Source organism: Eurytemora carolleeae, unplaced genomic scaffold (assembly GCF_000591075.1).
Source record: "Eurytemora carolleeae unplaced genomic scaffold, Eaff_2.0 scaffold1711, whole genome shotgun sequence".
NCBI lineage: Eukaryota > Metazoa > Arthropoda > Copepoda > Calanoida > Temoridae > Eurytemora > Eurytemora carolleeae.
Genome location: NW_019397602.1, coordinates 60,141 through 82,984, shown reverse-complemented (window position 1 = coordinate 82,984; position 22,844 = coordinate 60,141). Strand labels below are relative to the sequence as shown.

General features: G+C 33.5%; 2 protein-coding genes across 2 annotated transcripts; both read left to right on the top strand.

Annotated features, from left to right (window-relative positions):
- Positions 1-2,571: 2,571 nt before the first annotated feature.
- LOC111715135 (uncharacterized) lies at positions 2,572-6,421 on the top strand. Its single transcript, XM_023490401.1, has 6 exons — positions 2,572-2,775; positions 3,809-3,933; positions 5,133-5,256; positions 5,551-5,931; positions 6,197-6,274; positions 6,386-6,421. The coding sequence occupies exons 2-6, from the start codon at positions 3,866-3,868 to the stop codon at positions 6,419-6,421; spliced, it is 687 nt and encodes a 228-aa protein (XP_023346169.1). The 5' UTR covers positions 2,572-2,775; positions 3,809-3,865.
- Positions 6,422-7,056: 635 nt separating this feature from the next.
- Positions 7,057-20,893, top strand: LOC111715132 (uncharacterized; the record flags this gene model as incomplete). Its single annotated transcript, XM_023490399.1, is given in 26 exon segments — positions 7,057-7,180; positions 7,448-7,551; positions 7,968-8,068; positions 8,217-8,462; positions 8,899-8,963; positions 9,178-9,258; positions 9,356-9,473; positions 10,001-10,124; positions 12,108-12,212; positions 12,444-12,532; positions 13,089-13,227; positions 13,495-13,575; positions 13,832-13,968; positions 14,049-14,108; positions 15,129-15,293; positions 15,494-15,598; positions 16,007-16,496; positions 16,562-16,700; positions 16,921-17,142; positions 17,406-17,509; positions 17,910-18,192; positions 18,397-18,507; positions 18,805-18,945; positions 19,134-19,193; positions 19,615-19,660; positions 20,353-20,893. Coding segments are annotated over 26 exon segments (3,456 nt in total). The 3' UTR covers positions 20,430-20,893.
- Between the last annotated feature and the right edge of the window lie 1,951 nt (positions 20,894-22,844).

Sequence of the window (22,844 nt, the reverse complement as noted above, 5' to 3'; positions counted from 1 at the left end):
GACAAATTCCTGAATACGCCCTGCTCCCGATACCTAACCCCAAACTCAAAACCTCGAGATGCCCTCATTAAGCCTCTTCCCTTTCACTCCAATTAAAAAACTCTACATGCTCTTGTTTGGCCCCATCCCTCCTCCCCCCAAATCAAAACCTTAGGATGGTCTTATTGCGCCCATTCCCCAAATTAAAACCTCAAGATGCTCTTATTTTGCCCTTCCACCCTACCCAACTCAAAATCTCAAGAGGCTCTTGATACACCCCTCCCCCTTCCTCAACACATGGAAAATAAAGATAATCTTATTACGCCCCTCCCCTTCCCTTACAAATTAAAATCTTATACTTAAATACTTAAATAGTAAGATTTGGTTTATTAGAGGAATTCTTTAAGTACTTAATCGTCAATGGGTAAAAACTAAATAAAAATACGTGTCCCCTTAACTTGGGGTCACAAGGACGTCTTCAGGAACGTTTTTCTCCTCAACTATGACACTGTAGTCTCCAATAATCAGTAAATAGATGTATTTCAAACCTGTAATAAAATCTAGGTATAATAAAAAAATAAAATGATAATGTATCAATTTAGTTGAATATTTAAAATATGTCTTACTAGTTTTATGTGACAGAGTGAAGAGTGATCAGGGTTTGAGGGTTTGATGGAATAGTTTAAAACATTTGTAAATACTTCTGAAATATAAACCCGGTTCTTTTAAGTGGAATTAACTATTGATTGCAAAATTGTTTATGGATTTGATCTTAAACTAAGCAAAACGTTTCACTATTTGTTGTTTCTTTGTCGGAGAGTAAAGAGAAATTTGAACGAAGACTTGCTTTGGTTTGCTTTTCTCCGCGAGGGAAGTTTTGGTAAAGACGACTTACCAGGGGGGGGGGGTTCTTAGAAGGTTGATTTATGGTCAACAATAATACTATCAGTAATCCTTATGAATCCTATATTGATCTTTCAATCTTTATTCTTTTGATAGTCTCTTTTCTTAGTTATTAGCATGTCCTTAAGAAGCGAACAATTCAGGCTGCATAGAGATGGTAATAAAGAGAATTCAGGCTGCATAGAGATCGTAATAAAGAGAATTCAGGCTGCATAGAGATGGTAATAAAGAGAATCTCAGAATTTCCAAATACAGCTTTAAACAGGAGCAAATCTTAAAAATGTCTAGGGTTTCAGTAAAAAAAATATTTTCGCTGGCTGCTCGTTTTATTGTCGTCACCATTACTCACTATCAAAAATATCCTCCCTGGGGGGGGGGGGGATTTACCCCCCCCCCTAGAATCCTGGGGGTAATTCCCCCCCTAGAATGATTTTAAGTCAACACATTCTAAATGATTCTAAATTCTAAAGTAATAGTCAATGTCATTAGAATTAAAAAAGGGTATGGGCCACATGAAGAATAAATTTTTATTTCTAAATAATCTCATTTCCATATTAGATTTATTTTAGAACTTAGCATACTACGTACATTGTTTACATTAAAATTTTAGAAATTAGAAATTAGAATATATAAACAAAGACAATATTTTCTCAAAGCTTTGCAGAGTAGCTTTTCTAAAGATTTAAAAAAGGTACACCTTTTTCCTCTTAGAGTAAAACTATTTTTTATGTTTATTGTTTTATATGTTTATTTTTATGTTAAACTTAAAATAAATTCAGTTTTTTTACAGATCTTTGTAAATAATGTAAAATGAATGACTTTAAAGAAGGATATAAAACAAGGTAGGAAATGAAGCCTTTGTTAGGTGGAGTTTGTAAATGCCAGAAATGAGTGGAAAATGCAAATCAAACCCAACTAAAACCAATAATTTTATATACATCATGATATTAATTTCTAGGGGGGGGGGGGNGCGCACATGAATGCCCCCAAACAAAGTACCCCAGTTGCGCCTGTTGTTCGTGTTTATATAATATTGCTTTCTCTTGGTCCATGCATGTATTTAGTATTTATTATTTAGATTTAAGAATTCATTGCTTCATCAATGTCATCAAGTATAATTTTGTATTTCATATTTGTTTTGTTTACAATGATGTAATAGAAAGTATGCAAGCTGAAATCATGAAACAGTACAATTCTGACGTAAAACCAGTTTTACAGGAGTTCAGCCAGGACACTCTTGGCGTAGAAGCTGGAGTTGCAGCAGCCATTACAGCAGATCAATACTCGACCCTCCCCCCCGCCCCTCCAACCTGGAGACTGAACACAGCAGTTCTCAGTTCTCCGCTATCCATCTCTCCAGACCAACCATGTGAAGTGTGGAGCCTGGTAGAGTCCTCTTATTTCCTTTCCATATAGGCTTTAAACGTATCCACTATCCATGCACATCCAAAATCAAGACGTCTGAGTTACCTATTTCTAGTGCTAGAGTTGCTAAACCTGAAATTCTTGTGATTTAAGTGATTCGGAACTTAACAAACAACTGTTACTGCTGTAGTATTCATTTATTTGCTTCAGTTTCACGACTGCTTTTTCCATATTCTTTATAATAATACTGAAGTACTGTAATTTATAGTACTTGTAATGAGTTATGTTCTTGTAAGTACAGTTGATATTAGGAATATTGAATTGTCAGTGTAGTAAGGCTTCTTTGAGCGTTATTTGTACTGGTGTACAACTTTTCTAATATATTTCAGATTGGTTTCTTCTCTCTCTTTGTTAGAGTTGAGAGTTATTCCCCTGTATTTGGTTCTCCCGGAGAAAGTTCAGGATTCTCTTCTCTGTATTTAGAACTGAGAGAGCTGACTCTTATCTAATCAGAGCCTCAGAAGTCGGGTAAACTAATGATTTTGAACCCAGGAGTTGTTTCCAGACCAACTGGGGGACGGGGTGTTAAAAATCATATATGACTGCATTGTGGAGTCTCAAAACCTCTTTTAATTATTTGAGTGATTTACTCTTTTCGAAACTTAGCTCATGTAACGAAAATCATATTTTAAGTGATTTTGTAACTGAAATTTAAATTTTAGTAATTTTGAATCTTAAATATGATTTTGAATCTTAGAATATGACAATTTTAGGTCATGTTAATAATAGTGAATACAAAACTTAATGGACTTAAAAAGTAAATAAATGTCTCCAACTATCACAGAACCTAGAAACAACGCAATCACCTTTATCATCAATACACAATGTTAATTCATACATGTACCATCAATGTGATAAAAAACCATATATCTTTAGATTCTTTAAAGTCATGATTCAATGAGACGATTTGAATAAATTCATATGATTTTGAAATTCTTAAAAATTATATATTTCACCATTAATTATCAGTTTGACGTTAAAATCCTCTTTCAATCAACATTCAAATCATTTCAATAAATATTATGAATTTTGGAGATTTTTTGTTTAATTTCAAACAGAATCTTATAATAATTGATTGTTGCGTTTAAATCATTGATTTTTTACAGAATTGCGACTGTTTTTATCCGTTTACGTTTCTTCATTTCTATCCCCCCCCCCCCCCCCGGCCCCTGGTTGCGCCTCTGTTCTTCGTAACATGATGATCACAAATCAATATCACCTTTATAGCAACTAATCCTAAGCTGGTACAGGGGATACAGGGAGTTTCAATAAACTTGGAATGGAGAGACGACTTTTAAGTCGTCTTTGATTTTTTACAGATAATGATTTAATGATTGGAGCTGTCATTGGCCTTCATTATAGTCGAGTAATGTATCATAGGCGAAGTTGACGGGGATATCAAGCATGGAGTCAACTTTGATTTGATTTTAAAAACTTAAATCGGGACAAGTTTCATTATGTAAGTATCCAACTGCGTTCCTTATTTTCTACATATTTTCAGAGGTTTTAAAGGATGAACGAACCTGTCCAGAACCAGAACTCAGAATAGATAATCAGGATGAGTTCCAAGGTTGGGAGGATAACTTGTTTTTTATGTGGTGGAACTCACATTTATCCGGGTCCAAGGTAACACTAGTTAAATTTATATATTCAGATTGAAGTATAATTTATGAAGACTACAAGGGGTGTGTTATGTGCAATGTACATTGAGAACCAGAAAACTCTTGAATAGGAGAACGACTTTGAATATTCCAATGAACATGAGACATATCAATTGTGCAGTGTTATCAGACCTATTTCACCTAATTCGTGTTTTGATTATTTGATAATTATTAAAACCATTTGCTTTGTAACAACGTTAATGCACTTAATTATTGATTTAATATCATCTTCCTATTCCACAGATTTCTGGTTCCCACTGTATGTTCTAAGGATTATATTTCAGGGGATAAAATAAAAACTCTTTAAATGGCTGAAGACGCATTTTTTAGTAACTCATCAGTTAAACAGTGATTTATACAATTCACAACAGTTTCCCATAAACCTGCATCTAAATAATATTAAGCAACATATTGTTGTTATTCTTCCTTCAAGTGTTAAATTTTCACAATTTTTCCTTCATTGTCTCTGCAGCATAGCTCCGCAAGTCAGTGAAAATAATCAAATTTCAGTGAGATTAACAGGATCCTTTTATCTTGATCAGACAAAGTTTAAAAGATTACCGTATTACAGGATATGGATTTGGACATTAAATGGATTTGTTTAAGATATGGATTTGGACATGATATGGATTTGTATAAGATGGATTCGGACATGATATGGATTTGTATAAGATATGGATTTGGACATGATATGGATTTCTATAAGATATGGATTTGTATAAGATATGGATTTGGACATGATATGGATTTGGACATGATATAAATGGATTTGGACATGATATTAATTTGGACATTATATGGAAATGGGCATCATATGCATTTGGACATGATATGGATTTGGACATTATATGGGTTTGGGCATTATATGGATATGGATATGATATGGATTTGAACATTATATGGATTTGGACATGACATGGATTTGGATATGGATATATATTTGGATATAATATGGATGTGATATGGATTTCAATGGATTTGGACATGATAGACATGGGCATGGGCATGGGCGTGGGCATGGATATTGGATATGGATATGGATTGTCTATAGTTACATTCTTCTATGCACAATACAAACTTTAAATTACTCTGAGGAAGTGGATACCAATAAATACTACTTATTAAAATCAAATATTTCATGCGCACATGAATGATACTGTTCAGGTTTGAAGCACATCTTATAAATGAGCATGGAGCTTTGTTCGACATTGAGTTCTTGATCAAGGTTTCTTTATATAAGAGCCAGCACTCGTCCCTCCCAGAGCTTCAGATAGATCCTCAACCAAAGGTAAAACGACTTTACATAAATATCTCCAGTAATTTTAAACGCACAAAAAAGGCAGACCACATTTTGGAATTGGTGGAACTAGGGATTTTTTGTTATTTATTTTATTAATCACATTTGTAAAATTAGATTGTAAAGTTGTCTGAATAATTATAAATTAATTCCGGGTCTTTCTGATTATGACTGTAGTTAAAAAGGCAGGAATGAAACGGTTTGGGGACACTGGTCCTCTCCCCGGCGGGGATCTGAGGGTTTCTTTTCAATTAGATTTTAGGATCGAATAAAATTTGTTTTTAGGAAAATGGGATAGTTACTCAAATTCCTCGGATTGATTCTGAGACTCAAACAGACCAAGAACCAAATGCAGAAGCTGAATCAGAACCTAGAACCTGGATTCCAGGAATACAGATCCACGAGGACGCTGCAACTATTCTCTTGGGTCGCACAATCAAGGATGAACCTGATTTCGGAGATCTCAACGGTGAGGAGAAGGAAGGACAAGAAGAGGAAGATGGAGAATCAAACCTGACCCAAACTCTGAATAAGATTCAGCAACAGTTTCTGGAAGAGCTCGAGGAAGAGCCAAAGATACAAGTTTGGAGTTGTGAAATTTGCTCCGCTATCTTCAAGAAGATATCACTGATCAGGCAGCATATGAGTATAGCTCATGAACTTCAGGTACGTCATAAATTCTTCAGTAGTTTAATCCTTCTTCTATTTTATCCAACTTGTTAAAGTTAATACTGGAACGATGGAACTTATTCCTTCCAAAATTAAGTCTCAAAGTACAACTTGTTTTAATTTTTTATTTTTATTGTGCATAAAACTTCTTTGTATAAGTAAACTTAAAATATTTTTAATCTCAAAACCGGCCGATATAGATTTTTGTTATAAATCACTCTTATATCCTCTTGTCAAGTAGTCAAATGATACTTTTCTTCAGCCCGCTGAATTTGGAAAACTGAAAAGTGAAGAAATGACTGAAGAAGAATTTGATAGAAGAGTGATGGTAAGTCAAAAAGTATATCTTGCATTAACTCCCATCCCCCTGTACTGTACACTTACAACTGTTTACTAATAATGATATACTATAGGTTAGGCCAGAATCTCCTTATAATAAACAAATATGCAGTACGCTCTCGGTAAAGTTCCTAAGCACGAAATTTAAAAGAGTATCGTTGAACGAAACTCCCGAGTTACGTTTATGGGGTCTTAGCATTTGTGTAGATTTTTACTTAAGATATTCGAAAAAATGAAGAATATGAAGAAACTAAATAAAATAATAGTTCATAACAAAAATATTGCTACCCTGTCAAGTTTAGGCTCGGGCCTATACATTTTGTAAAGGATTAGCGTACATCATCACTCTATTCACTATAACCTCGTTGTATAAAGGTCCATTCTTCCAAAGAGCTGCAATACTATTGGCATTTGACAATTTAACATTCTTAATGACGTCAAAATGTGTACTGCACTGTAAATGAAATATCTCCCAAATATCCTGCATAAAAATCTTATTCTAAAGGATTTTTTTATAGTGAGGTTAAAAATCACCAAAAAATGAAAGACGCAGTCTTCTCTCCAAACCAAGAAAAAAAATCTTAGTTGTCTCCATGACTTTTCACATTGGCTTCCCTGAGATATGCTTCACAAGAGAACCTAAATTCTGCGTTTTTACGTCTTTTTCGCAAATGTAAAGTTTTGAAGAAATACTGGACGATTTTCCATCTTTTTTGGTGGATTTTTATCAATCTCATTACGTCATGAAAAAAAAACTTTTCAAAAACAGCCTGTATATTTAAGGTTCACTTGTTTGTTCTGTACTGAGCAGTTCCGTAAAGATTATAAACTGAAACTTCATCTCATGATGAAACATAAAGATCAACCAGCTCATCTCATGGAACAAGCTAAAGAAGAGCTAATCAAGGTTAAATTCACTATTGAACTCATACCTCTACATTTTGGAAAGAATTGAATAAAAAACAAGATCTGTACAAGTACAGTTGGTGTACTGTACTGTACTGTACTGTACTGTACTGTACTGTACAAGTACAGTTGGTGTTGAACAATCTCAAATAGAATTTCAGTCCTTTTGAACGTGAATTTATTTTAATATAATTTCGCAATAAATAAAATTTATTATTTTTATTTAATTTCATAAATAAAAAATTAATCTAAAAAATACATTTTGCAGGCTAAGCTTGATGGCTGCGTGCATAAATGTGGATTATGCAACAATAAATACAATAGTATTGCGAACTTTACGCGGCATATCAAGGACGTACACAATATATCCAGGTATACAATATATCCAGGTATACAATATATCCAATGTATTCAGTTATACAATGTATCCAGGTATAACATATATCAAGGGATACAATGTATCCAGGTATAAAATGTATCCAGGTAGTGGTACACAATTTACCCAGTAATTAAGAAAATCAAGGATTCAGAGGTATCTCTTCTTCATAGACTTACAATAAAATAATAACATTTGAGGATGTATAACAGAACAAACTATATCAAAGAAGGACACAATATTTATATATCATGTAAGACAATATATCTGCACTCTATAAAGATTGCTAAATTAAGAGCTATTCAATATCCGGAGTGTCATCTAAAACCAGTGGACCAACCTATATACAAATTTTAAAGTAGATAAATCTTGTCTAAAATTGCTGCAGTATATTAAGTTTGGTTTTTTGTAGAATTCAGTACAAGAGTGAGTATGGAAGCAGTGAGATTGTATCTAGAACCTTCACATGTGAGCTTTGTCAGAAGGAGGTCAAACATACAAGAAATATTATCGGTAATTGCCTACTTCATCTTGATTATTAACGTAATATTACTTCTCTGGTCGTCTTCCTTTAGTTTACATGCAATTTAAAGAAACATATCCTTTCGTATTAACTCGTTAATTTCATCATCAAACCATTGCTTTTAAAAATATGTAATAGGTGCGCACATGAAAATGGTTCATTTGATCTCATGGAAGGAATACCAGGATATTATCTTCAAGCTGAAGAAGGGAGGAGAGATGATGGATCTACCCAACCCTGAGTTGTTCGACTGCTCGATCTGTGGAGTATCCGTCAAGTACAAGAAGGAGCATCTCAACAAGAAACATCAGATTGATGAAGAGGTTTATGAAGAACTTATTGAGAAGAAGAACAGGGGCGAGGATATCTCTGAAGATCTTCCAGGTAAATCATCTAAAAAGTGAATTTTTATAAAGATCGTCAAATTAAGGTCGATAAATCACTTGTGGTTGACCGGTGGTATAGAAGAAAAAAGATCCTTTGCCAATCCTAATGAACTGTTCTATAAATTTCAAAACTTATTTATTGGTGGAGGGGGGGGGGGCGGTGAAAACATTCTCAAATGTCGTCTTCTTTTATGAATAAATAAGAACTCATACCATTGATATCTAGACGACAACGTTGTGAATTTATAACAAGGATTACTTAAAGATTCCGAAACTTTTATTTTTTACAAAAGATTGTAGCTCGTGCATATCATACCAAGTTTTTATGTAATTAAAAGGAATTGAGAGGGATGTATTCAGTCAGACATGTTGTTAGAGAACGGTGGTGAGGATCCGGGAAATGGATTGAAGGAAAATATTAAAATTATTTTCAGATCGTGAAGTATTCACTTGCTTGATCTGTGAAAGAGAATGTATGGATCTTAAACGCCATCTTCAGGTAATAGAAAAATCATATTCGGGGATCCATTTAGAATTTAAAAAATTGTGGAATAACACACGTATGACTATCTGATTAATTTTCCAGTACAATAACATACTTTGATATTTAAACAGTAGTTTGGATAGTAAATAGTTTTTTTGAAAGGTCATATTTTCCAGTTTTTATAGTCATCAATTCTACGAATGAAATAACTTATTTTTGCCTGTTACAGGTGTGTCACAAGCTATCAGAAGAACAGTATCGTTCAGAGTTTCTCAACGGTTCTTCTCCTGTAGCAAAAGTTATACGACAGGTAAAAACAAACGTCGTCTTCTTTTGATGAATGAAATCTGACAAATTTGAATTCCTGCTATTAGAGTCTAAATAAATTGATAAGCAATGATATTTAGGAATCAATTAAACCGATGTCAACAGATTTGCTCCGACTGGTTTCATCTGAGTTGAACATGAACCTAAACCAGGCGGAGAAGAAACCTGAGTTCAAATCTTCTCCTCCTCCTCCGCTAAGTATGATCCAGAGCCTGTTTTATTGGATTAAAATGAAAACAAAGTGTTTTATTAACATCAGCGGAGATATTAAATCTATCTGTTAAATGTATTTATAAAAAGAAAAATATTTACATTATTTTTCTATTCTGTATAAAGAACAAGATTGAGGTGTCGAAAGTATTGTGTCTGAGATCTGGGTAATACAAGGGGGGGGGGCATTTAGATCCTCTCAATTACCCATAGATAACTAATTACTTTACATTCTTTAAGAAAATGGGTTGTATTTCGTCCCAGGGAAGTTTATTTTATCGAAAATTCATCCTCCACCCCCTTTTTAAAATATTTTTTTGATGCAAGATTGTGCGGAGCGGACCTTTTTTTAGTTTTATTTGCTTAATTGGGGAAAATAAACGATTTTTAAGGTAAAATAGAATTTTTTTTGCGTAAAAAGTATCAAATTGTGATGTCCAATTTTTCGGTTTTTTCCCTTAGGCCTTATCCTTTAAATAAAACATGCCCACACAAACAAAACAAAAATAATTTAGAACGGTTGTCTCGAGTAAAGCATGAAGCAGAACCGTTATCTACGGATCTCCAGTGCTATTTCAACTGTCAGGAAGTTTTCAAGAAGGATTACCAGCTCTTCCTTCATCTTAAACTTAAACACAGGTATAATACAAGATTCACAGGATACCATTACCAGACAGAGACGACTAGATGGACACTTCTTGCATTCATGGTTCAACTCTTTTAAAACCTTTAAAACTTTTAAAACTTTTTCGTCAAATCATCAATTATATCATTATCAGACTATAGTTTAGGCAGATGACCAAAGTCAACATATAAGTTTTAATTCGTCATTCATCCCTGTCCATTGTGGGTAATCCTGTATATCCGGGGGGAAACAAGCCTTAAAATTCATTTTGCCAAAATATCCAATATAATATGAAAAGGTAAACTTTTAGGGAGAAGACAACGTTAGTTTTCTAATCTTAGGTCGTAATTAACATGTCAGATTGTCTTTTTTTAGGGGTTCTTAATGGGACTGTAAATGAAAAATGAAAGGGGGTATAGGTTGAAAGCTAATCACTTTAGCTCTCGATCGCGACCCATGAAAGTTATATCTGATGTTCCTATCTCGAGAAACTGATTTACAACTTTGTCAAATTTATACGAAAATTAATATATATACAATTTTGTATAAAAGTAGTGGGTTTAAATAGATCAAATTCAGCAAATATGCAACCAATCTGAAAACGATGATATCCCAGAGAAAGCTAATTGTAACTTAGGTTTACTCCAATTCTAATTTTATATTTGTTATTTCTATTTTTTATAGATTTAATTTATAATATTATTTATACGTCCATATTGTCTGACCAGAAATTCCACCAATGGCAATGCAGTAAAGTGGTCACGTGATACCGGCGGAGACACGTGACCAGTATTACTGCTCTGCCATTGATGATAGTTCTGGTCACGTGATTTAAGCTTAAGATTTTCTAAATTTTACATGAACTTTCTCATAATCTTAACACAGTTTTATATCAATTTCTCAAGACAGGAACATCGGATAAAACTTTCATGGGTCGCGATCAAGAGCTAAAGTGATTAGCTTTCAGCCTATACCCCCTTTCATTTTTCCTTTACAGTCCCTTTAGGGCTGTAGGGGAAAATAGTAAAAAGGAACTGAACACTTGCCTCAAACTTTCTAATCCCTATTTCTATGCAACCTGATGCTGTAAACCTTTGATAATTCAAACTTAGTTATTAGATAAAGCCGAATTTATAGTTTCAAATATCAAAGGTTTACAACATCAGAGTGCAAAACTAAAGAACGAAAAGTTTTGACTTAAATTTTAAGTTCATGGTTAAATGCCACTTCTGACTTAATTTAAACCTGAACTTTAACCGTGAGGTTAAATATTTAACCCTGTGGTTAAATATTTAACTCGCCGAAATCGGAGTTAAAATTTAAACACAGGTTTAAATTATCTTGAAATCCTGCATTTTCCCTATTTGTCTATTATTCAATCATCATTCAGCTGCAGCTGAGAAAGCGGCATTCAACTTAACGATATATTTAAAAATGAAAACCTTGTTAAAGAAATTTCACGTTTTAGATAAATTAATTTCTGGATGTAAACCCAAAAAACGGTTGTATGTTTTGTTTTCAGTTACGTAAGAACAGTTGATTAGCGATGGTTATGTAATATTCTCCGTAAATCCTTTTCTCTGATTGGTTCAGATTTTCCCGGGAAATTCAAATGTAAAATTGAGAAAGTTTAATATTTAAATAGCTATTCATTATTTTACAGAACTTTTAACCTCGAACTTAAATTCGCGCATTCTTTAGTTTTAGACTCTGGTAGCAAATATTTAATCAGTAGTTAAATAAGAGTTTGTGGCAAGTGTTTTGAGCAAACTATTTTTTTAATGTCAGAAATGGTTCTGTTAAGTTGTCGAGACGTATTTTTAATAGGTTCATTTAATAGACGGAAAGGGTCAATAGATTACTACTAGATAAAACTATTATTAGTTTTTTAAAAGTGGATCAAAATGGTTAATTCCTAAATTTAAAAGAATTTTTCATTTCTCTTTTTTTGTTTTTAATCCAGCTCATAAAGCTTTAACTAAGAATTAAAATATTAGACTAGAAGATCCCGATGAGCTGAAGAAAGCATATGCTGCTGCTAATGAAGAGATTGCTCTGACCAGACGATCTGCTTCTCTCTTCAACTGTGCACTGTGTCCCAGGTTTGCTAAGTTTTACACGGTCTAACAAGTTTTAACACAATTTGACACGTACCATCAACACTAGAGGGAAACATATATATATATATATGAGAAAAAACGTGCTGTCGTTAAATATCTGAATTTTGGAATATTTCGACTAGAATTAACATACTTTAATTTAGTCCGTTGATTGCCTGACGCGTAAATTGAGACAAAAGACGACTTTAATCGTCATCCTTTATTTTTTTCCAGGGAGTTTAACGATAACGGAGCTTTCTACGGGCATATTCAGAACAAGCATGATATCTCATACAAGGATTACAAGGAGAAGTATGGACGATGTAAGTACAAACAAGCATGATATCTCATACAAGGATTACAAAGAGAAGTATGGACGATGTAAGTGCAAAACAAGCATGATATCTCATACAAGGATTACAAGGAGAAGTAAGGAAGATGTAAGTATAAAACAAGCATGATATCTCATACAAGGATAGTATGGAAGATCTAAGTACAAAACAAGCATGATATCTCATACAAGGATTACAAGGATAGTATGGACGATGTAAGTACAAAACAAGCATGATATCTCATACAAGGATTACAAGGAGAATCCTGAAACATGGCTCTACAGTCTGCAACTTAGCTTAATGAAGTGCCACCAAAAATGTCGTTAAGTTATTGTAAAGAAGTTTAGTAAATCCAGAAAAATTATATACAACGTCATAACTTAACTAATAACTAATAATAGAAACATTAAAAGAGTTTTGTAAGTTTTTTTTCTATGAATGATTGGATATTGACAGTATTTAACTGTTGATGTCAGTCAGCGAATCGTATACTATCTTGACAGGTGTTCTAATATTAAAATGTTCAACCATAACTTAAAATATTAAGGTGAGACCGAGTCCAAACCTTTTGAATGCAACATCTGCTCTAAGGTGATCAAGTACGACAGGAACACGATCCATACCCATCTCAAGAACGTGCACGGGATCAACTGGACAAAGTATCTGGAGAGAATCAGAAAAACTAGGTAAACCCGGATCTTGACACTCTGAACAGTAAACACCTATCATTATACATCCCTGTATTGTATAGGAGAGGTGCATCTCAGGACCCTCTTCTAACCCTGAACATCTATCATTATATATCCTCTGTATTGTATTGGAGAGGTGTATCTCCGGACCCACTTCCAACCCTGAACAATCATTATACATCCCTGTATTGTATAGGAGAGGTGTATCTCCAGACCCTCTTCCAACCCTGAACATCTATCATTATATTCCTCTGTATTGAATAGGAGAGGTGTATCTCCGGACCCTCTTCCAACCCTGAAGACTGTTGAGTGCAGGGTTTGCAACATCAACGTCAAATATCTCAGGTTATTATCAATCAAAAGTATTTCTTTGGATGAAAAGTATAATTTTTCTGCAGAATTTATTGTTTTACCACAAAAGTTCTTCATTTGCATTTTGCATGAAGCTTTACAATTTAACAAAAATGAATGAGCTTCGCAAAAGTGCTTATTGTTTACATAATGTTCAAAGTAAACTTGAAGAAAAGGTCGTGAATGAGTTATAAAAAAAATATTTATCTCTGTTTTTATGTTAACAAGAGTTGCAAGTTACATTATTTAGGGATCACCTGCGCAACGCTCACAAGATAACTGAGCAGGAGTACGAAGAATTGTTCACAGATGGCTCTGATTACAAAACGGGGAAGGTTCAGATAAAAGAAGAAATTGAAGAGAGTTTTGAAAATGGTCAGGAGTCAGGTGATTACCTTAACCATAAAAATTACCCTCTTAAAATCATTCACCTAGTATTAGAAAATTGAACTATTTAATTCTTGTAGGATCTCTTGAATTGGATTTAAAAGTTCTTCGCCCTTCAAAATTAGAAATACAAAACAAAGGTCAGTGAAATCATTTAAAGGGACTGTAAAGGAAAATGAAAGGGGGTATAGGCTGACAGCTAATCACTTCAGCTCTCGATCGCGACCCATGAAAGTTATATCTGATGTTCCTATCTCGAGATTTTGATATACAACTTTGTCAAATTTATACGAAAATTAATATATATTAAATTTTGTATAAAAGTAGTGGGTTTAAATAGATCAAATTCAGCAAATAAACAACCAATCTGAAAACGATGAATCCCAGAGAAAGCTAATTGTAACTTAGGTTTACTCCAATTCTAATTTTATATTTTTTATTTACATTTTTAATAGATTTAATTCATAAAATTATTTATAAGTCCGTATTACTTGACCAGAAATTCCACCAATGGCAGTGCAGTAAAGTCACTGAACTGGTCACGTGATTTAAGTTTAAGATTTTCTAAATTTTACATATATGAACTTTCGTATAATTTTAACACAGTATTATATCAATTTCTCGAGACAGGAACATCATATAATACTTTCATGGGTCGCGATCAAGAGCTAAAGTGATTAGCTTTCATGGCCTAAACCCCCTTTCATTTTTCCTTTACAGTCCCTTTAAGTACACATTTTAGTAAACAGGAACATAGTGTTTATATATTCCAGGAAACAGAAACTAAAGTGTTTATATATTCTAGGAAACAGGAACAAAAGGGTTTTTGTATTCTAGGAAACAGGAACTATAGGGTTTATATATTCTAGGAAACAGGAACTATAGGGGTTTATATATTCTGGGAAACAGGAACTACAGGGTTTATATATTCTAGGAAACAAGAATTGTCGTTCTTACATACTCTGGGAAACAGCAACTGTAGCGTTTATATATATTCTAGGAAACAGGAACTTAAGTGTTAATATATTCTAGGAAACAGGAATTGTAGTTTTTATAGAATCTAGGACACAGGAACTGTAGTGTCTATATATTCTAGGAAACAGGAACTGTAGTTTTTATATATTCTAGGAAACAGGAACTGTAGTGTTTATATATTCTAGGAAACAGGAACTGTAGTGTATGTGAGTTTGAGTTTGACTCCAGAAAGGAGTTTATTGAGCACTGTCAAGTGATCCATGGAATGAAGTTTAAAACTAAAACTGGAGTTAGTATTCCTCCTCCCACTCAAGCAACCATCAAGAGAAGAGTTGATGAGATCGAACAAGGTTCGTTTAAAAATAGGAAAAACGTCTTGCATAGAAAACGTCATCTATTTAGTTTAAATCAAGTCCAAGAGGATTTGTATAACTTGGCTTTGTTCATGTTCATTTTTTGTTTTAAGTGGAAAATACATTTTTATTAACAGCAAATCTGAAATATAAAAAAAAGATTATGATAAAATCTATTTAGTTTTACTTTTTATCAGATTTTCAGCCGGAGAAGAAATTTAGAACTTTCGAGACCAGCGACGGATACGAGATCGAGATTGAAGGTGTTCCATGTCATCAGGAGGTCTCTCAAGACTTTATGGGTGAGTAACTGGAATTGAAAGGAAATGAGGAAATGTGGGTTTGACCCCGAATTTAAAAAGTTTTATGTCTGATTCACAACGGTACCCTTGACACAATTGTCTGGCCTCGGTGTTATAATATGATTAATTTAAATGTGAATGAAATATTTAGATATCCGGTAATATTGAAAGCATGGAGAAAGCAGACTTCAATTTGAATGGGATGTTTTGTTTTAATCCAATCATGTCCTTTTAGGATTTTGTCCTTTTAACTATACGTTTTAAGTATTAGTTTTTTAATATTAGAAATGGGGGGATTTGGGCATATTATATAATTTTTAATTATATCTCAGTAACACAAACCATTTTTTATTGATCAATAGTTTTCATGTTTAGTGGGACACACTTTTTAAACGTTTTTAATTTGAGGAGAAACGTCGTCTTCAACTTCACAGTTTACATCTTCCCTTCTCTCCAAGTGGAACCTCTGCCAGTTCCAATGTGCCATTTGCAGCAAAACCTCCAACAGTAAGAAGGGATTAATGGGCCACATAATGACCCATCATGGTCTGGGATCAAGAGCCTATAAAGAATCCTACCCGGATATTGAGATTAACTCGGAGTGGTTCAACTGTAGGGTGTGTGGAAACAGTGTTAAGTTTATGAAGGATACGATTGTGTCTCATATTAAAACTCACGGGTTGAACCTGGAGAAGTACGAAAGGGAGTATATGGAGGAGGAGGATTGGCCCTACCATCCCAACCATCAGAGTAGACCTGGAACCACGCTCAGGCGGGAGAGTTTAAGTTCTGTAGAAAACATTTCTGAGCAGTCAGGACGGAAAAGTGAGAACTCTGAGAACTCCGATGAGAATATGTCAGATCAGCCTAACTCCAAACCCGGAGATATCTGGAACAGGTAACGTAAAATTCGCAAAATATTTTGCTAGACAAAGACGACATTTAAACTTTAATTTCTATTAGGTGCGAATTCCAATGTAAACTGTGCAGTAGTATTTATATAGACCGGAGAACTATCCGGGCACATATCCAGAACCAACACAAGATACATTACAAGGATTATATTTCGGACTATGGGGAACCAGAACTACCAACACCTAAGGTTTGAAACGTTTGTAAAAGTGTTAAACCTGTAATATTTACTTTTGGCAGCTTTTACTGATTGACGAAGAAATGACAATTTAATAATAAGAGTTAGTGACCATACCTCATGGTTTGGAAGAAAGGGCAATTTTTTATTCTGAAGCTTTTTGTCTGTGAAAAAATAGTAAATTCATTTAAATAATTCTTAATTATTCTGATAACTTTTTTATCCAATTTAGTGGATCTGTAAGATCTGTGGAGCTGAAACTCGACACGCGAGGAACAATATCTATACACATCTCCGGGAGTGCCATAGTCTCACCATAGATCAGTACGCAATAGAGAACGGTATACCTGGAGCTAAGGTTAAGGTTAAATCTATCACGTGGTCAGGAACTGCAAGGACGGCCAAGACGGAAAGATGGAATAAATGTATCTTTAAATGTCCATTATGTGAGAAGGTAATCCCTTTTTTAAAGAGAAAGTTTTAGTAATTTCTTTAATTTGACTGCAGATGTATATAAGATCTCCATGATTTCTTATTGGATATTTTCAATGATAGTTTCTTGCTACAGAAACAAAGGAGGAAATTATGACGATTAAACACACTAGAAAAAACGACAATATCTTCCACAAATTGATACCAATGAGAATCAGGCATGATCCCTTTAAACACGTCTGATTCAAAATGTTTGGGCTAAATACAGTAATTTTATATTTAAAGGAGTCTACAGAGAAGAAGAATATTCGTCAGCATGTCCAGGTGGAGCATGATGCTGTTCTTGAAGATCTTGAGCAGCAACATGGAGACTGTGAATTACACACAGAGTAAGTTGACAGTATCCGTCCCAAGGCTTAGTAAAAAGTATATTAAATTTCAGAACTTAATACGTTGGTAGGCGATTATATCAATATAATGAATACTACTTATTATTTAAGTTTTAATTGTTAACAAGCTTTTTTCAAATTAAAAGTTTACAAGTAATTTAAAGAGGATCTTTTTTAATTTATCACTTCTCTTTGTTTTCATGATTTTGTGTTTCCATGCTGTTTAAAAGCTTTATGTAAATCGAAATTTAAATAAAAAGTCGTCTTCATTATATTTATATAATCGCCTACCACCGTAACTCCCGGGAAATGTAAAGATGCGATTGTTTTCCTCTATTCCTCAAAAGCTACACATTTCCTTTAACACTTTGTATTCAATATTCATGTGTGCACTTTTCAGGTATTTCTTCTGTCAAATTTGCAGCGCCGAGGTGAAACATTGTTATAAAAACATACAGATGCATCTTCAGAGAAGTCACGAGCTAAATATTGCTGCCTATGAGAGTAAATTTCTCGGTAAAACTATCTCTAAGAAGATGGGTCGGGGTCGGATTGCTAAAAATGATGGCAGCACAGTTCCGTGTGAGAAATGCGGGAAGAAGTTCTCATCAAATAGTAATAAACAGCGGCATAAGAGGGATTATTGCGCTTTTGCTGTAGGAGCTGAAGAAGATGCGCAAGAGGTAAGATGGGATAAACAACTCAATAGAATTATTTATATTTAAAGTTGATGACTTGGCAATAAAAGTTTTACATTAACTGTGAAAACCTTCCTTATTTTTGTGTAAAACTTTGGGAGAAGTTTATTTGGGAAAATTGTATTTAAAAATTACAATCTTAGGAAGTTTCTCATTAGATAAGTTCCTTACACCTATTATCTTATCTAGGAGTTGGGTTTGAACAGGTGTCCTGTATCTGGGTGTGGAATGAAGTTTGAAAGATCTCTTCAGATGAAAAAACACCTTGGAGAAGTTCATAAGATCAATCAAAATGTATCGGTGTGTTACTTCAAAAAAATCCTTTATAATCTAATGCTCTTGTTTATTTTGAATTTTTGTTTTATAAACTTGTTGGTTTTGGGAGGCTTCCTACTTTGTTTAAATTATTTATCGGGGTCAATAAACGGACATGTAATTTACTTTGCTTTAATATTAAATAAAGATAAGATTTAGGAGAATTATTTCGGTATTGATAATATTCTTTTCTCTCTGAAATTTGAAGCACAAAATTTCAATATTTGGTCGAAAACTATAATTATCTCCGAGTCCTTTAAGATCTGATAAATATATTACAAGGTGAAGCTAAGGGAGGCTGACCGTCAAGCTGCAGAGATCAAACAGGAGCCGGAGCAGGTTACACCATCCTTTCTCCAGGAGGACTCAGAGGAGGAGAAAGATATTATACCAGACTCTACTACTGGAGAAGAAACCGACCAGGTATAAGGATTAAGGATCTAATATTTTGTAGGTTTTGGCATTATGTAAACCTCGGAATGTATGAAAATTTCGGGAAGAAATCAGGGATGACGTTTTTTTATGTGTCCTTAAAGCTTCTTTTACTGGCCCATACCCTACTTCTGGAACATGTCAAGTTCAGGCCTTAATACGGGTTATCTCATGTTTAGAGTCCGATGGAGGACACGGAGGAGAAATCTGAGAAGATGGAGATCTCGGAGAACCTTGAGGTTGGTTTCTAACTTTAGTGCGGAAATTTGACAAAGTCAAAACTCTTTTTCATTTTGCAAAGTTAGCCTTTTGTTTTGATGGGGCAGCAGGTAGCAAGTTAGCAACCGTATTCGTTCCCTTCCGAACCACAAAGGAGATCAACATTTTACTTCTTGCAGTGAATGCTATAAAACTCATATAACCGCTTTGATTCTAGAAATTCAGGTTTTTGCTGCCACCACGCTGAATATCAAATATTATGCATAGACACAAGATTATTTAAGATTTCTAAAATTCTGTGAAACTATTTATTTAACTTATAAAGGGAGTTTTCGCAGAAAAATTAAAGGGAGTATAAGCTGATAGCGAACTGAATTCGACATCAGGCAATAACCCCTTTATTTTTTCGCTAACACTCCCTTTAAGTAATGTATTATTCAGAAAGGGAAGCATGTCGAGATGAAGATTAGGGAAGAGAATATGCTAGGAATAGATCTTTAAAAAAAGATTTCATGAATCAATTTCAATTTGATTTTTTAGCATTTTGATGAATCCCGAAAACATACCCAGGACATCCGCCCATCGTAATTTATTGAGTCTTAGGCCCATAATTTTCTACTGTCGTCACTCCCATCTAGTGTAGTATAATATCTTTCGTCTTTTCTCACTCGCCTCAAGTACAATGAGAGCCTGAAAATTCACATCGATATTTCTTCAGTAAAATCAAGAATAAGGATTCCATTCATCCCAAAATTGAATTCTTCTCACTGTAAAACACAGACGCATGTTTTTTGGTCTATCTAAAAACTACCAATCTAGCTGGAGACACTAAACTCGGGAGTTTAAGAACGACATTGAAATAGTCGATTTTATGATACGAATAGATGTCTTAAAAGATCATTCATTACATGTGTGCTGTACTTTCAAAAATGGGAACTACCTTTATCTAAAGAATCAATAAGAATAATATTTATTTAGACAAATTTCTTTATATCTCTGTCAATTTTGAAGGTAGAAACGGCAGACCACATTTTGGAAATCCTATTTTTTACATATTATTATTGTCTCCGCAAATGATGCCGCGTCACTGAATTCCCAGATTTTTTTGACATCCTTACAATATCCTATATGTTCTAGAATTTGTTTTTCCTTTTGTAAATGTTTTATCTGTTAGGACAGATATTGGATTGGGTTCAAGATTTAGATTGACAGGGGTGATTGTCAACGAAACAAGAGAGGAAGAAGAAACCAATTAAAACTCTACTTAAAAACTTTAAAAAAGATAAAATGAGTCAACTTAAACCAAAAATGAAAGTGATATCAAATGCAATGTATGTATACATGTTTCTTAACTAAATTTTGTCTTTCTTTTTCTAGTCATGAAAACATTATTGTTATTTTTGAAGATTTAGAAGAAGCATTTTCCATATGATCTCATAAAATTCTTTTGTTGTGCAAGTTTTATGTAATTTTCTTGTGAATAATTGTACAGAACAGGTTTAGATTCAGATATCCGTCTGTTAAAGAAAACCACTTTTTTTTAAATTCCATCAATTTTTGTTTCATTTTGTTCGCCTCCATGTAAACTGCAGATTCATAATTTGCAAGATAACAAAAAGCTCGAAAATTTAGAAATGATGTCGATTGTAAATTTACAATATTTGTCAACTGAAATGTACTATGCCACATCACTTCGGATACAATTATAATTTTGAGTATATTTTAATAATATTTAAATTTGTAAAACAAAATGTTGCATGTTTATAAAAAACGGAAAAATTATTTATTTTGAGAGAGGAGGGTGTTAATAGTCTTGCTATTTTTGAAAATAGTTAAACTAATTTGGTCACACATTCACATTCTCCATATCCGAGAACTTTCTAAAAACCATCGAGCCAATTTTTGACGGATAATCTCGTAATAACAATGATCCAGGTTTAATGTCCATAAAAAAATTAGTTTTAAACAAAAATTGACTTTGAGAATTGTCTTTTCTGATTTAAAAAAAGAGTTAAGCAATTGTTTAGTCCTATTTAAATTACAGTTTCGGACCATATCAGCCAACTTGATTGGTCTTATTCGAGTTTGTTAGACATAAACATTCACGAGGGTTACCCTTAAAGGATGCGACTGAAAAAACTACATTAAACTCATAATACTTATGTAAATTAAGTCTTCTCTTTCTTAAATATAGTCTAAATGGCCTATTTAGTGATTAGCCAAAGAAGGAAACACGTTAAAAACTACAGTCTTCAGTAAAATGTTAGATGATAGTTGAATGGGTATGTAGGGTTCAATCCAAAGAGAATAAAGTGTAAAAAGGCCATTTTGTTGTACTGTTTCCATACTGCAGGTGTACTTCAAATATTTGTGCTATATAAACTTTTGGGCCCTGGAACATCATTTTATAGAAAATCTAAAATTAATACTAAAAGAAAACCAAATTATGGTTTCATAATTGACCAATGATCATTTCACATAGACTCTATGCCTTTCACTTTACAAACGATGATTTTCCGTTATAACTGTAAATCAAATGATGTTTTTTATTCACCTAATTCATTTTATAAAGTTTATTAAAACAGCTTTAAAAAATTCGGAATTGAAATGGATAGTCCAGGGAACATTCCGTATTACTGTACTCTACTGCATATAATTTGTGAACATTTACATGATTTGTACACTTTGAACTACCTTTCAGGCTGAAAGGGACTGACAAAATTCATACCGAGGAATTGACTAAATTCCACTTTATATTCTCTTTGGTTCAATCTGGTCCTGTTCACGTTAGGACTATGTACTAGTAACTATCTACTTTTAGTAATAGTTAATAATTAATTCAGTAAAATATTAGAGGATAGTTAATATGTTACGCCAAATTATGCTATAATAGACGTCAAAATGTACCCTAAACCAGTTTTTGGACTTTGTGATCAGTATGTTGAGACTTGAGAGGAACGATTGTGCCCATAGAAAAAATAATATTTTATATTATATTGACTGAAGTTATTTTGAACTTAAAACTGCTTTTACGTAGGTAAAATATCACTTTTTTTTAACCTCATCATATTAAAACTGGGTCACGTCTAAAATTTCAATTTTTAAAGATTAGAGTAAGATAAAGTCCGGTTCAACAATTAGGACGGAGTAAGCTAGCTCTGTATACCCTCTCCTGGGAGTACAACTGAACAGAATCCAATCCAATATTGAAACCCTGTTCCGGTACTCCCCCCTCTCTATACAATATAAATAGTTGATGAACCTGGATTGTTTTTTAACCCTCGATATGTTCGGAATCAATGATGAACCAGGGGTATTAAAGGGACTGTTCGTGTAAATTAAATAAAACCTTAATTTGAAGAGTTGCATGCCTGGTTCCTCTCGGATATTCTTTATAAACCCTTTTCTGATGTCTTGTTTCTCTATGTGCAAATTGTTAGCATTCAAAATTAGGTGATGGACCAAACCTCTGTAGAGTAATATATTTTTCGGTCTGGGTTGACCATCGTCTGCAGTTCTTCAGATTGTTTCTGTCACGAAGATTAAAACAAATTGCGGTTCTCCGTTGAAGTGACTTGCGGAGCAGAAGCAAATTAAAATTTATATAAATAGAACATAAATCTTTTTCAGCCGGATGAACACCGATATATTCCTAATTACTAACACGCACT